The 16,616-nt window shown below is 44.7% G+C and overlaps 1 protein-coding gene across 4 annotated transcripts in view; it reads left to right on the top strand.

The window, feature by feature from the left end:
- FYB1 (FYN binding protein 1) overlaps window positions 1-16,616 on the top strand; it is a 602,843-nt gene that overhangs the window by 330,664 nt on the left and 255,563 nt on the right. For all 4 annotated transcript variants that reach the window (XM_069221341.1, XM_069221354.1, XM_069221340.1 and 1 more), the window contains exon 3: window positions 12,604-12,793. In XM_069221341.1, coding sequence (XP_069077442.1) covers window positions 12,604-12,793 — 190 coding nt within the window. The remainder of the gene's footprint in view (window positions 1-12,603; window positions 12,794-16,616) is intronic.

The raw sequence follows: 16,616 nt of genomic DNA, 5'->3' as shown, positions 1-16,616 counted from the left end.
AAACAAACGAAAGAATGCAAGGAAAGGACAATGGCCTTTAAGCAGTACTTTGTTCAACGGCCACCGCATGGATGAAGAATCAAAGAGCTGGAAGAAGCCGGAGGCAAGGAGGAGCTGCTGACCAATAGGAAGCAAGGAAATAAGACCCACTTGAGAGCCAGCCAATGGTAAGTAAAGAGGAGCTAACCAATAGGAAGCAAGCCAATGAGCCAGCGAAAGGTAAGTAGATTGTTGTGGGAGCCATGTTGGATCAATCAACAGTAAGTAGAGATAAGTAATAGGCAGGCTTCAAGTTCCCTTTAACCCCTTGTACGCCACGGTCATAATGGTTACGTCTCTCAGGCACCACGGACATAACCATTACGTCCCTGTATCGGCCCGTGGGGGAAGCGCTAGCGCCCCCCCCCCGAGGACCACCCCCCACTAGGTCAGGGCTGGAAAGGAAATCACTTCCCCTTCCACCCCTCCCAACCCTTCCAGTGACGACTGATGATGTCAGCACGCGATTGCGTGCTGACCTCATCAGAGGTCACCTCCCGTCGTGCTGGAAGCATGCTTCCACAGCAATGCGGAAGAGAAATGCAAAAGCATTTCTCTTCCGCCCGGGAGGAGGGGGCCGGCAGAGGCATGAAAGAAAAGGAAAGGCCTTTCCTTTTATGTCTCTGCAAGCATTTCTGCTGCCCGATCGCGATGCGATCCAGCAGCAGAAATGCCCACTAGACACCAGGGAGTGTTTTTTTTTTAATGTTCTTGAATGAGGGGAGTGGCCTCTTGGGCAAGGGCCACTCCCTAGGGGGCCAAATAATTTTTAGGCCGGGGGGGCAGAAACTACTAGACACCAGGGATTTTTTTTTATTATACTTATGCATAAGGGGAGCGGCCCCTTGGGCAAGGGCCACTCCCCTGGGGGCCAAATTATTTTTAGGCCATTTCTGCCCCCCGAGGGCAGATCGGCCTAATATAATAAGGCTGATCTGCCCCTGGGGGGTAGAAAACCCCTAGACACCGGGGATCATTTTTTTTTTGTTTATTTTTTTTTTTATATGTGGGGAGCGACCCCTTAGGCAAAGGTCGCTCCCGGGGTGCCAAATTATTTTTAGGCCATTTCTGCCTCCCCCGGGGGCAGAGCGGCCTAATATAATTAGGCCGCTCTGCCCCCAGGGGGGACAGAAACCACTAGACACCAGAGAATTTTTAGTTTTTCTATACTTGCGCATCAGGGAAGCAGCAGCCCCCAGGGCGTACAGAAACCACTAGACACCAGAGAATTTTTATTTTTTCTATACTTACGCATCAGGGGAGCAGCCCCTTGGGCAAGGTCTTCTCCCCAGGGGGGCAAAATATTTTTAGGCCATTTCTGCCCCCCTGGGGGCAGAAAACCCCTAGACACCAGGGCAAATTTTTTTGTTGTTATTTTTTTTTTTTTATATGTGGGGAGCGACCTCTTCGGCAAGGGTCGCTCCCCGGGGGGCCAAATTATTTTTAGGTCATTTCTGGTCCCCCTGGGGGCAGATCGGCCTAATATAATTAGGCCGCAGAAATCACCAGACACCAGGGATTTTTTTTTTTATATATACTTGCGCATAAGGGGAGCAGCCCCTTGGGCAAGGGCGGCTCCCCAAGGGGGGCAAAATATTTGTAAGCCCTTTCTGCCCCCCCCGAGGCAGATAGGCCTAATATAATTAGGCCGATCTGCCCCCCAGGGGGGGGACAGAAACCTCTAGACACCAGGGATAGATATAGTTTTTAATTTACTTTATATTCTTATGTATGGGGAGCGACCCCTTAGGCCCATTAGATTGGAAGGCCCATCTGCCCCTAAGGGGGGCAGAAAGCCCACTAGAGACCAGGGAAGATTTTTTTTTTAAATAAGAGGGTAGGGGTATGGCCATACCCCCAACCCAAATAAATGGGGCCAAAGTTGTTCTGCCCACCAGTGGACAGATGGGGCAATTACACCCGATCCACACCCTGGGGGGCAGAAAGTCTACCAGATACCATGGAATAAAAAAAAAAAATATATAGTGGGGTGGTGGCTAACAAACAATATGGGCCTGGTTATGACCCCACCCCGACTGAAGAGGGTAACAGTCTTTCAGCTCTCCCCCCGCACACTAAAACATCTTATCCCACGGCAAGCAAGAGGACTTTTGATTATTTTGGGATTTGGTTTTAGATTTGGGCCATGAGAGTTTGGTAACTCTCAAAATCGTCCCAATTGGAATTGTGAGGGCAGCACTTTTTTGACTTTGGGACGCTGCCATGTAGAAAACTCCACAAGACCTAGACACATCTGAAAACTAAACATCTGGTTGATTCCTGGGTGGTGTGCTTCACATGCACCCCGCATCATTTTCTTCCCCACAATGCCCTGCAAACCTCCAACTTTGCTGGAAATCACATATTTTTCCCACATTTGTGTGATGGAACCTTCCGGAATCTACAGGAATCCACAAAATTCCTACCACCCAACATTATCTCATCCATACCGATAAAAATTCTGCTGCACTTGTCAGCCTAAAAATGTTTTTTTTCAAACTGCCCTTTTGTACCAACGTTGGTTCCCCCTCAATTTTGACATGTTTTTGGCTCTTCCCTGTCACAGGCACTAGGCCCACCCACACAAGTGAGGTATCATTTTTACCGGCAGACTGAGGGGAACGTTGGGTGGTAGGAAATTTGTCCTGGTGCGGTGATCCCACACATAAATGTGGGAAACATTTGATTTTTTAGCTAAATTTGAGGTTTGCTGAGGATTCTGGGTAAGAAAACATTGGGGGAGCCACGCAAGTCACACCTCCCTTTACTCCCTCGGGTGTCTAGTTTTCAGAAATGTCTGGGTTTGGTAGGTTTCCCTAGATGGCTGCTGAGCCCACAACCAAAAACGCTGGTGTCCCCGCAAAAACAGTTAGTTTTGTATTTGATAATTTTGATGTGTCCAGATAGTGTTTTGGGGCATTTCCTTTCTTGAGCACTAGGCCTACCCACACAAGTGAGGTACGATTTTTATCAGGAGTCTTGGGGGAATGCTGGGTGGAAGGAAATTTGTGGCTCCTCTCAGATTCCAGAAGTTTTTGTCACCGAAATGAGAGGAAAAAGTGTTTTTTGGGCCACATTTTGAGGTTTGCAAAGGATTCTGGGTAACAGAACCTGGTGAGAGCCCCACAAGTCACCCCATCTTGGATTCCACTAGGTGTCTAGTTTAAAAAAATCCACAGGTTTGGTAGTTTTCCCTAGGTGCTGGCTGAGCTAGAGGCAACAATCTACAGCCAGCACTTTGCAAAAAACAGCTCAGTTTTCGTTGGGAAAGTGTGATGTGTCCACGTTGTGTTTTGGGGCATTGGGTGTCGCGGGCGCTAGGCCTACCCACACAAGTGAAGTACCATTTTTATTGAGAGACTTGGGGGAATGCTGGGTGGAAGGAAATTTGTGGCTCCTCTCAGATTCCAGAACTTTCTGTCACCGAAATGAGAGGAAAAAGTGTTTTTTTGGCCAAATTTTGAGGTTTGCAACGGATTCTGGGTAACAGAACCTGGTGAGAGCCCCACAAGTCACCCCATCTTGGATTCCCCTAGGTGTCTAGTTTTAAAAAATGTGCAGGTTTGCTAGGTTTCCTTAGGTGCCGGCTGAGCTAGGGGCCAGAATCCATAGCTAGGAACTTTGCAAAAAACAGCTCTGTGTTCTTTGGGAAAGTGTGATGTGTCCACGTTGTGTTTTGGGGCATTTCCTGTCGCGGGCGCTAGGCCAACCCACATAAGTGAGGTACCATCTTTATCGGAAGACTTGAGGAAACGCTGGGTTGAAAGAAATTTGTGGCTCTAGTTTTAAAAAATGTGCAGGTTTGGTAGGTTTCCCTAGGTGCCGGCTGAACTAGAGGCCAAAATCTACAGCTAGGCACTTTGCAAAAAACATGTCAGATTTCAATGTAAAAATGTGATGTGTCCATGATGTGTTTCCTGTCATGAGCATTAGGCCTATCCACGCAAGAACACAGAATAGCAAAACAAGTGTTATTGCCCCTTGTCTTTCTCCACATTTTTTCATGCAAAATGTAAGACAGTGTGTAAAAAAGACATCTTTTCGAGAAATTCCCTATAATTCACATGCTAGTATTGGCATCCCGGAATTCAGAGATGTGCAAATAACTACTACTTCTCAACACCTTATCTCGTGCCAATTTTGGAAATACAAAGGTTTTCTTGATACCTATTTTTCACTTTTTATATTTCAGCAAATGAATTGCTGCATACCTGGTATAGAATGAAAACCCATTTGCAAGGTGCAGCTCATTTATTGGCTCTGGGTACCTGGGGTTCTTGATGAACCTACAAGCCCTATATATTCCCGCAACCAGAAGAGTCCAGCAGACGTAACGGTATATTGCTTTAAAAAATCTGACATCGCAGGAAAAAATTACGGAGTAAAACGTGGAGATAAATGGCTGTTTTTTCCACCTCAATTTTAATATGTTTTTATTTCAGCTGTTATTTTCTGTAGGAAACACTTGTAGGATCTACACATTTTACCCCTTGCTGAATTAAAAATGTTGTCTACTTTTCAGAAATGGTTAGCTTTCTGGGATCCAGCATTGGTTTCACACCCATTACTGTCACTAACTGGAAGGAGGCTAAAAGCACACAAATAGGAAAAATGGGGTATGTCCCAGTAAACTACCAAAATTGTGTTGAAAAATTGGGTTTTCTGATTCAAGTCTTCCTGTTCCTGAAAGCTGAGAAGATGGTGATTTTAGCACCGCAAAACCTTTGTTGATGCCATTTTCAGGGGTAAACCACAAGCCTTCTTCTGCAGCCCTCTTTCCCCATTTTATTTTTAAAAACTACATTTTCTCCGTATTTTTTCTAATTTCTTGGTCTCCTTCAGGGGAACCCACATAGTCTGGGTACCTCTAGAAACCCTAGGATGTTGGAAAAAAAGGAGGCAAATTTTGCGTGGGTAGCTTATGTGGACAAAACATTATGAGGGCCTAAGCGCGAACTGCCCCAAATAGCCAAAAAAAGGCTTGACATCTGAGGGGGAAAAGGCCTGCAGCGAAGGGATTAAGATTCTTTTCTTATTTAGTAACAAAAGACTTTGCTAGGTCAGTGCGCAAGGGCGCACCATGCAGGCAAAACGTAATAAAAATGGCCTCCAGTGATGCTCCTCTAGTGATAAGATGGCCAGATCATTGACAATTCTACATATGTCATGAACGACATCTGCAACTCCCAATGGCTGTCATCTTGTCTCATCCAGATTATGAATGGGACTTGCAACAACCAATTGATCAGCATGACTTGTGCACAGCTCCTCCTTGTCTCTATTGTGTGTTGATGTTAAACAAGCTTTCGCTAGCGGGACCTAAAAACAAAGCTTGAACTATACTGAAAAACGAAATCATCTTCTTTTTGTGTAAAGGATTGACTCGATATGAACAGACTTTCGAAATTCACCTCCCTGCTCCACTTATACATTTATCTGTCCTTCCAAGTATTTTGAAGCCATTTATTGCACGAGCTCCATTAGTCTCAAAAGAACACTAACGTGAATACCCACGAACGTATGCAAGCTGAATCACACAAGGGTGTATATTAGTTTACTTTCCCGTCTAACAATGACTGTATTTCACAATCCTGAAGCCTGCTCCAGGTAATTGTACAAATCTACTAGCAGCCCTGGAGCAAGGCTGCCCTGTGGACGTCTTGTCAGCAGTTATTAATGCAAGCAGCAGCATGATTGAGAGACCTGCAATATTTACCATGAAACGGTCGGCGTAATTATAACAGACTCATGGGTAGTGTCCGAGGTCCAGGGGCCCCCTCAGCACAATACTCTGGCCTGAGAGCCTCTGAGTTAGTCCGAAGGGGCCCCCCTCCATGTACTGTGCAGGGGGTGCCGCCTCACGTTTTGTTAACTGGTAGTGTCAAGTATTGTATCAGGAGCAGTGGCACCAGGGCATAGGGATGTCAGGGGCCCAGTGCACACACATTATGGCAATATTTGCTCTCCAGCCAATGGACAGGGGGTATAGTATCCTTCCTTGCCCCGGGACCCAGGACATAGATGCTCCACTGATTAGGTTGGGCCCAGCTCTTCACAACCAAGACAACATAGTCACGATCTCTGGTTGAGGGGTTGGGCAGTCTGGAAACAGCAATTACAATGCTACCATTACAACGCAGATGTCATTACCATGCATGTCTTTACCACATGTTTTTTTTACCGCACTTACACCTAACGTATAATACAGGTACGTTTATGGATGGGTAAGGGTATTTGGGTGGCAAGCATATTTTTAGGGTTTAGGGTTTAGGGTGGGTAAGGGTATTTGGTTGCCAAGGGTATTTTTAGGATATCTAGGGGTGCTTGGGTGGCCAGGATATTTTTAGGGTTTACGGTGGGTAATGGTATTTGGGTGGCAAGGGTACTTTTAGGGTTTAAGGTGGGTAATGGCTTTTGGGTGACAAGGGTATTTTTAGGATTTAGGGTGGGCATGGGCTTTTGGGTGACAAGGGTATTTTTAGGGTTTCGGGATGTTTAAGTTTAGGGGTTAGGTGTGATAAGGTAATTTTTATATACATATATAAATATATATATATCCATTGAAAAAAACAGAGGTTACAGGTACATAATAGTTAGAAAATAGAATTAAAAAAATCTTGGAAATTGACTGAAAAAAATAAAGGTTACATGGACGTTATAGTTAGGTACTGAATTTACTCACACAAAACCATAGAAATTCAGCAGTTATAGTTACCAGCCCTAACAGTAACTTACACTCCTACTATGGTTTTGTGAGAGTAAATTCAGTACCTAACTATAATGTCCCTGTAACTTTAGATTTTTTCAGTTAATTTTGAAAGTTTTTTAAAATTCTTTTTCAGTGAATTTTATATATTACCTGGTTGCGGTCACCACTAGGTAATTATAGTTAGGATCTAGTTTCTATAGAAAAAGCAGTTTTTTGCTTGCCTGTATCTTTGGCACTGCTTGATAAAGCTTTACAAAATTTACCGCAAAAATTAGAGACCCACGTGAGCTGCTGTCTGGAAAGTTTGATCCATCAAGCAGGGACCGAGATAAAGGGGGGTGAAATTTAGAGCGGTTCCAATGTCAGTTACCATAGAAAACATTTAATAGCAATAGCGCAAAAAACACTGGATGGAACTACACCAAATTTGTCAGAAAGGTAGCTCTTGATCCTGAAAGAGCCCTTTTTGTTATTTGGTGTAAATCTGTTCAGTAGTTTTTGAGAAATTTAGGGAAATCCAAATTTGTAGGTCTATGGACGCAAAGAATTTGCGATCCCTCCCGATCTCGTGCTGAGATCTGATTTGCTGCCCACACTTCAAACCAGGAGGTGTTGGCAGCCACCTTGGCACTCTGCTTGAGCTAAGTCCCAGAAAAAAAGAAAAAAAATACAAAAGGGGCCAGGATATGAACACCCTGACCCCTTAGCTCTGGTGCTGGGGTCCCAAAGCCCTCACCCCCAGGGCTAAAAGCATTTTTTTAAAACACTTTTTACTGTGGAATCGAAACGGGGTTGCAAATCTGCTATATATATATATATATATATATATATATATATATATATATATATATATATATATATATATTTATTTTTTTATTTTTTAAACGAGTGCAGGTTCCATGCTTGTGTTTAAAAAAGCCCCGGGTGGGCCAGGTCCTGGGGGCACTCTTTTCTTTTTAATGGGGGGGGGGGGCTCCTGGCACCCCTACAGCTCCAGGGACCACCACCTGCCTGAGGCCATTCCTGAAATATGTACGGGCTGTGCAGCCATTCCAGTCCCAGGGACCACCACCTGCCAGGGCAATACATTAAAATATGTGCAGGAGACCTCATGGCCCCCCATGCCTCAGGGACCACCTCTCCCCAAGGCATTATGGAAATTCAGGCGAGGGGGGTGCGCGGGCGCCCCTGCAGTCCCGGGAAGCACCACCTACCCAGGGCAGTTGAGCAATAGTGTGCAGAGGGCCCTGCGGCCTGAACGCAGCCCTAGGGACCACCACCTCCCCAGGGCAAGTAGTTAAAAATAGAAAGGGCATTGGTTTAGGACCCCCCCAAGCCCTGGGCACCGTTACCTCCCCAGGGCTTCTTCCTCATTGGAGGGGGGGCACGTGGCTCCCCTCAAGGAGCCACTGATGGCTTTGCGGACCGCCACCACACAGGGTTGGTTCTGCTATTTACATGGGTGCCCACCCCGGGACATAGCTGTTTGCTGTGGCTTGCAGCCAAGCCTTAGCAAACATTCCTGTTTCGGACAGCTGGGCCTGTCAAACAGGTCCCACTGTCAAAAACCGGAGCTTTCATCTCTGTCTCCTGCATGCAGGCATGCATGCAGGGAACAGAGATGAAAGGTTTGCTTCAGCAACCACGGTGCTGCTACTTAAAGCAACTCCTTGGTTGCTGAACGAATGGGACCACAGGGTAGGCCTTGAGGCTTCTTCGGCAGTCCCAGACAGACCGTAAAGGGCTTGTTATAACATACATTTTGATTAAAAGAAACATGTAGGGACAACCCCGCTGTCCCATACAGTCCATAAAGGGCTAAAGAAAACCAGTTTCAAAAGATGAAAACGAATAGCTCAACAAGAATGTCACAGACCTCTATACCCTGTATTGAGGGTTTGAGTCCAGCCAGAGTTGATTCCCTCATTTTGTTTTCAACTACAAATGTTAAAGGGTCATACTAAAATATGATCTTACTGTTTTTAGTTGACAAATACATTTTTTAAAAATTTGTGCAGAAATATCTAGTTCTTAATATATCACCCATCAAAGCCTTAAAGAAAGGCTTAAAAACTACCTAGCTCCCTCTCACTCTGTCATTATCTCTTTTAATCTTTCTCCCACTCACACACCAACTCAGACCCCTATGCACCCATTTACAGCCCCACTGAGACCCTCGTGCCCCACTCACAGCCCCACTCACTCCCTCACACGCTCACTCACAGACCCACTCAGACTCTTTCACACCCACTCACAGACCCACTGACACCCTCAAACACCAACTCACAAACCAGCACGGACACTAATGCACCCACTAAGACACTGATGTACACACTCACACACCCAGACAGAGACTCTCTCACCCCCAGATCCACCCTACTTCACCTATTCTGACAGCCAGAGAGATAGGCTGCGGCTAGCTCCCGCCGCGCCAAAGGCCATGAGCGGCAGTTGTTGGATTAACGTATAGTAATGAAAATTACTATATGTTAAAAAAACATAGAAATTCACTGAAAAAAACAAAGGTTACGGGGATGTTATAGTTTAGAAATAGAATTTTAAAAAACATAGAAATTCACTGAAAAAAACAAAGGCTACTGTGACGTTATAGCGGGGAAATAGAATTAAAAAAACCTTAGAAATTCACTGAAAAACCCAAAGGTTACAGGGACGTTATAGTTAGGTTCTGAATTTACTCGTACAAAACCATAGCAATTCATCTTTTATAGTTCGAGTTATATAAAGTAACTATAGCTTGTGCCCTAAGGTAACTATAACTCGTGGGCGCCACTAGGTAGTTATAGTTAGGACCTAGTTTCTATATAAAAAGCGTTTTTTACTTGCCTATATCTTTGTCGCCACTTGATGAATCTTAACAAAACTTTCAAAAAAAAATTGCCAGTCACCTCTGGAAGTTTTGGGGTGATCCATCTAGTGGGGCGGAGAAAAAGGGGGAGAGGGTCCAAACATGTTTTCCCTATTCATTTTTCCATAGGGATTTTGAACAGCGATAGTGACGAAACTACTGGACAGAATTACACCCAATTTGACAGAAAGGTACGTCCTGGTCCACAAAGCAACCTTTGTTTGTTTTGGTGTAAATCCACTCAGTAGTTTTAGAGGAATTAAAGAAAATCCAAATTTGTATATATAGGGACCCAAAGGATTTGCGACACCTCTGGATCTTGAGCTGAGATGAAAAATAGGTCTCAACTCACAGAAATGAGTGCTGGCCGCCGAAAATGAGTGCTGGTGCCCATCCTCTGAAGACATTAAGCAATGCTTGCATCTTTCACTGCAGATCAGCTCTATGTAATTCATTGTGCATGAGTGTATTTTTTATCAGGTACGGGCATAGTCTCTAAAAGAATCAACACATTGGTGCATGCAGGCAAGGGTGGGAGGCATTTATCAAAACTATGGGGGTCATTCAGACCTTGGCGGACGGCGGAGGCCGTCCGCCAAGGTACCGCCGACAAATGACCGCACCCGGTCAAAAGACCGCGGCGGCCATTCAAACATTTCCGCTGGGCCGGCGGGCGCTCTCCAAAAGAGCGCCCGCCGGCCCAGCGGAAATGCCCCTGCAACGAGGACGCCGGCTCAGAATTGAGCCGGCGTAGTTGCAGGGGTGCGACGGGTGCAGTTGCACCCGTCGCGTATTTCAGTGTCTGCAAAGCAGACACTGAAATACTTTGTGGGGCCCCCAGGGGCCCCGCGGCACCCCCTACCGCCATCCTGTTCATGGCGGGTTTCCCGCCATGAACAGGATGGCGGTAGGGGGTGTCTGAATCCCCATGGTGGCGGAGCGCGCTCCGCCGCCATGGAGGATTCAATGGGGCAGCGGTAAACCGGCGGGAGACCGCTGGTTTACCCTTTCTGACCGCGGCTGAACCGCCGCGGTCAGAATGCCCTTGGGAGCACCGCCAGCCTGTTGGCGGTGCTCCCGTGGTCGGTGACCCTGGCGGTCACCGGCCGCCAGGGTCGGAATGACCCCCTATATGTTTAGTGTAAATCTGTGTGCTATGCTGATAATGACAATTAAGGCACAATATGTGATTTAATAATTATTAATATATCCTGACCCTCTGGGTGACTCCACAACGAAATCAGCTATATGTGAATTAATGACATCTCCATTTTCTATATAGATATCACTGTGTTTTAATCTATCACTAAATGCATATTCTGAAATTATTTCATTTAATATTTATTTTACTAATTTCAATAGTGGATGGTTTCCCAAGGTATAGATGCAGTTCACAGATAATAATACATGGTTTTACATAGAATGGGTAATTTTTTGAAGCCGACAGAACAAAGTAGGTTTAACATAAACAAGTCCAGATAAGTGGGGAGGAGGAGAATTGGGGAAGTGACTGAGTGGAAGGAGATGGGAAGACTTGAGAAGGGAATAGTAGTAGGAGAAGAGGGGGGAGAGGAAGCAGGGGTAGGGAGTTGACTGGAGTAAAGAGAAGAATAAGGAAGAGGAAGGTGACGATGAATACAAAGGTACAGGAAGGAGGTGAGGATTGTTATGTTATGTGTATTGTGAAGCGCACTGTCACCTGCAAGGGTATCCTAGCGCAGGATTACAGTTCACCCTATTAATCAGTTCTAATTTTGCGGTGGAATTCTGGTTTATCCTGCATGAACTGGGGATATTAGTGGGTCAGGTATAGCTTGAACATGTGAGTTCTTAACAGACATCAAAACAAAATGAGGATTGAGACAGTTTCAATGACTTTACATAGGGAGTTCCAAAAGGTGGAGGCCTCTCCAGAGAAGGAATGTTGTGAAGCAAGAGGAGTTCGAAATAAAGGTGTTTAGAGGAGAAGGTTTTCTCTACCTGTCTACTTCCTTGGAACTGCTGATGTCTTGAAAAGGTTGGTCATCTAAGATGGTGGTTTTGCATGGATTGCTTTGAAGGCTAAACATCCCAGCTTAAATTTGATTTTGAGTTCAAAGGAGCCAGTGGAGATCCATCAATACTGGGGATATGTGATTTAATTTCTTCGTGGAGGAGAGAAGCCTGGCTGCTGCATTTAAGATAGCTTTTAGAGGAGTGAGGGCAGATTGAGAAGTCTCTGCTAAAAAAGCACAGGCAAAGGGCCTGGTTCAGAGTTTGGCAGATGGGGTTACTCCCTCACAAATGTGACAGATGTTCCATCTGGGGTATTACGATCCCATTATATCCCATGGGAATTGTAATATGGTGGATCGGATATCCTTCACGTTTATGATGGAGTAACCCGTCCACCAAACTCTAAATCATGCCCAAAGTCTAAAGAGATAGTATCGGAGCACTGCTCGCTGTTTAGAAAGTCATCTGGTTTTAGAATAGGTTTTAGTTTCTTTCTCATTTGGGGTTGGAAATTTCACCTCCTTTGACAAGTAGATAGGTTTCATCATCCATGCACTATCTTGAAACTGTAAGGGGCTATATAGAGTGAGTTGGGATAGACACTGAGCCACAAACACACAAGTTGGTATAATTCACATACACTGTAGCACACAGGAAAAGGCCTGTGATTTCGTTCTGCAAAGCCCTAATAAGAAGATTCCGCTGTCAAAAAGTGCATCAAAGCTGCAGCAAAGCCACTGCAAACAGCTATGTCCCAGGGCTGGACACCCCGGGACATAGCAGGAGCCAGCGCTGGCGGGTGGAGGTATTCTTATTCGCTATCCTCTGTGAGTGATAACCTGCCCACAACTCTCTATATGCTATGTTTTGCACCTGTTAATGTAGGAATATTGCAGGGCAAAATTGCATGGTAAACAGTTACAAAAACAATTGCCTTTTTCATGCATGAAATCATTTCATGGATTGGTAATGGAAACAAATGATTTATTTCTAGGCACCAGCAAAGGAGGTTTCAGCAAAGGAAGTGTCTCCCATTCCTCAGCAAATGCAGCCTTCCCTCCGCCACCACCTCCAACTCATCCTACAGCACAAGCTACACCTCCTCCTCCACCTGCACATCCAACCACGCTGTCTTCAGCTCCAAACCTGCCTCCCCGAAAATTCCTGCCTACACCAGAATCTCAGTAAGTACTAAACTGTCTTTCTTCAGTGTGTTTTTAAGCAGAAGGATCTGGTTAAACAGTGGACTCACATTCCACTGACTCAATAGCTATTGTTACTGTCAGGAATCCCCAAGGTGCCTCCTGCATTATCTGTCAGCATCCCCAGGGATTAGGGTTAAATCATATCTCTATTCTTGGTTAAACCTTCATGTTTCTAAGTAAACATAATGTGCTGTGTTACACAATTGGTTTTATCAATGCTTGTTTTACCAATGCTTGTTTGCTAATGTGAGCAGGTGTAGAAATGTGCTTCTAATTGGGTGTGGTGACTCATCCACATGTGGAAACTAAACTGCTTTCCTGATTGGCTCTAAATAGTAGAGTGAAGCATGCCTCCCTGCTTGACCTTGTTTTGCTTCCTGATCTCAACCTCTGACTTGGCAGTCCAGCCCCTGCTGTCATCCTCGCATGCAGGACTTTTAAGGCAATTATTTTCTTCGTTCCTGTACCAGCTGACACCAGGCATTCCTCCAGCACTCCGGAAAAGACTGCAGCTAAGTGACTAGTATTCTCCAGGGAGTTTGTTCTTTGAGCGCCACGCTTTCCTAGAACAGCTGGTGTATTTTAGACCTCGTATTTTGGCAGAGTGCTTATCTTGAAGAGACAAATGCATTTCTGAACATTCTACATTATTATTGCAGCTACTTGCCTAAATGTGCTTCAGGAAATCTGCTTGAGCTCAAGTACTACAAAAAGTGACAGTGCAATTTTAAAAGAGCATTTATGTGTCTTTTCTTTCTCTAATAGCATAACTCTTGGATTTAAATTGTGTCATTCATGCCTGTGTTTCAGGTTTGAGGAATTTGCTTTTTGAAGGGTTTTTCACACACACAGTGAAACCAAACCAAACTGTGCCACCCTAACTGTTTGAACCCAGAGTGGACATTTGTATTTCTTGGATTGTTTTTGTTCCTTTTAGTTTAACGCTATGCATGCAGGAAAGTTTTATGTGATATAATTAATGCCCTTGTTTGTCTTTCTTGTGCATGATAAGTGCAACCACAGTTCTAATTGTAGTGTGCAACAGTGAATTTCTGTGAAGCTAGCCCTAGTGTCGCAGTACTTATTTTTATGGTACTCAGTTTGGGTTTTTTGGTAATGCAGTGTTAGTAATTGTGGCAACAGTTATTATTATCCAAGAAAAGTGCTGGAGCATCCCAGTGTTCTTCTACCACTCCCATGCCCATATCAGAAAGAGAGATTCAGTTTCAAGGAAGTTGAGTGCACTAACTCTACTATCACTCTGTCAACAACAACCTGCCCTGCGGAAGATACAGGGTGCCTGGCTCGACCGGCAAGACGTGGCCGTGTTTTGTCTCTTTCTTTTCCACTCCCCCTTTCCTTTTGGGACACCTGCCGGGGTTTCTGTGTCCACCAGGAAGTGCCGAGAGGTGTTCCAGGAGGTCGGGGGCATACCATAGCCCCTGCAGACATCCTGCTTTTCAGGTGAGTGGCCCGCCTCAACAGTTACAAATTAAATTTGCTTAATTAAAACACAGCATTCACGGAGAAGGAACATTTTCTCAGATCTATGAATAGACATCAGTTAGGAATATTTAGATGCACCCCACAGGTTTCTATTTGATTTTGATACTTTCCACTGCCAATGGACTCAAGGTTTCAGGATGACAGTATAGAACCAGAAAGTCAATTTACCTTATGTAGTGCCTGATTTAAAGTTTGGAGGACTGGTTACTCCGTTACTCTGTCACAAATGTAACAGATATCCCATCCGCAGTATTATAAGTACATTATACCATACTGGCATATTGTAATACGGCGCACTACATAACGTCACGTTTGTAATGGAGTAACCTGTCCACCGAACTCTAAATCGGTCCCGTAGTTTCCACTACTTGCATTCCCCTATTCTCTCAAAAGGAAATAGAAGGTCATTAAAACTTCTATGCAAGGAATAAGGGATCAACACTTTAATGTCGTTTGGGGGGTCAGAAGATACTGATGTCACTTCTGGCAGTTTGGTGACTCAATGTCCATTGACATTTCAATAAACCAATTAATATGGTCTTAAGTTGCGACTTAGATGTTAGTGATGTAAAACAATAACCCATAATTTTTGTCCCCCTCTCATTATAAAAGGTTAAGACTTTTTTAGGCCTGCATTACCAACTTGTTCTTACACTCTGTATACTGTGAGCTTGAGACTGTACCTCAGATGCAAGCAAACATCTTTCTCCTTAAACTTTTGACCTTTGTATTCAATTGATTCAAATAGAAATATGTTTATTAAACTGACCCATCTACTCCTGTCCCATAAATTCCAAGAATTCACATAAATCTCTCCTAGTCACAGTCTTTCCATGTAACCTTTAACCAGCTCTAGTGGCCTCCACAAGCACAGTTTTCCCTTTCGTTGGGGTCAGGTTTATTTAGCTTCTTCCTTTCCCCCAAAAAAGTCTAATATTCACAATACCAACAAATATTTCCATGCAATTTGGCATATAGTGCAAATAAATTCCTACCTGTTGGAGACTGGGTTACTGGTTAGGGGTGGGGGATTGAAACCGAGCTCGAGCAGGAACTACAATCTGTCAGAGTGAAACACAAGCAATCCCAAAATTGACCATGCTTACCCCTCTGGTAACTTGGCAGAAAGCAGTCAGGCTTAAGGTAGAGACAATGTGAAAAGTATTTATGCAGCATTTCAAACTGTAATAAAGTGAAAATACAACAAAAGAAAAATCCCACATCAGTTTAGAAAAATCTAGTACAATTTAATAAATTACTTGAAACCAAAAGACAAAACATCCAATCAGTCCAATCAGTAGAACCAGCAGGTTGCAATTTAAAATTTGTAAGTAAAAATAGTGCCTTGAAGCACAAAGCACCAATTGTGGTCATCTCAACCAAGACAAAGTCCCAAGTTTAGGCCAACCATGATAGGGCGTTGGATGGATACAGAGACCAAGTTAGCACCCCTGAAAAGAGTTCTGTAAATCCTGGTTAAGGAGAGTTGCAAGAACCTGAGTCGAAGATGTGTCACACGCCAGCAGTTCCATAGCAGTTGCAGGGGCTGGGATGTGGAGTCTTGCATCATCATTGAGGATGTCGTCAGTAAGGGGCTTGTGATGTGAAGACCTGTGTCGAGGATGTGTCACGCAGTGGCAGTTCTGAGGAGAGTGCAGGCTGCAATGAGAAGTCCTACGTTGTCATCGAAGATGCTGTCGACAAGGGGCTTGCAATACAAACGACTGTGTTGAGAATACAACGCACAGCAACGGTGCTGAGGAGACTGTGGCTGCGATGTGAAGTCCTCCCAGAGCTGCAAGGAGATGCATCACGGTGTTTGGTGCTGCCCACAGGACCACAGCTGGGTTGGCAAAGCACCTTCAGGCCCACTTCCATGGGTCCAGGACGGGGGAGGCACCACTTGGGAGGCAAGTCTCACAGCAAACAGGTGCTGGGTTCAAGGTGGCTGGAACCTTTTCTGTTCTTGAGACTTCTGATCAAGAGGCCAGACAAATAGCCCTTGCAGGCACTCTGGTGGTCTTAGGCTGAAAATGAAATTACACTATGTTATATCTGAGAGTACAAGAGATACATCTCAAATGGATGTAAATTGATATAGCGGACCTTGAAATCTTCATGCAGGCAGCAGAGCAACAGAGTAGCAGATCTCCTTGCAAAGTTGTACAGCAGTCCTTCTGAGTATTCCACAGGTCTAGAGGTGTACTTGTGAATGCACAAATCAGGTACACTTGTCTTTTAACGAGAGACAGCAATCAAACACAGTCATGGAGGTATGTTTATTTAAGTTTAACTT

The sequence above is a fragment of the Pleurodeles waltl genome, chromosome 1_1 (assembly GCF_031143425.1).
Source record: "Pleurodeles waltl isolate 20211129_DDA chromosome 1_1, aPleWal1.hap1.20221129, whole genome shotgun sequence".
In the NCBI taxonomy this organism is placed as follows: Eukaryota; Metazoa; Chordata; class Amphibia; order Caudata; family Salamandridae; genus Pleurodeles; species Pleurodeles waltl.
This window is presented reverse-complemented; position numbering and strand designations above follow the sequence as displayed.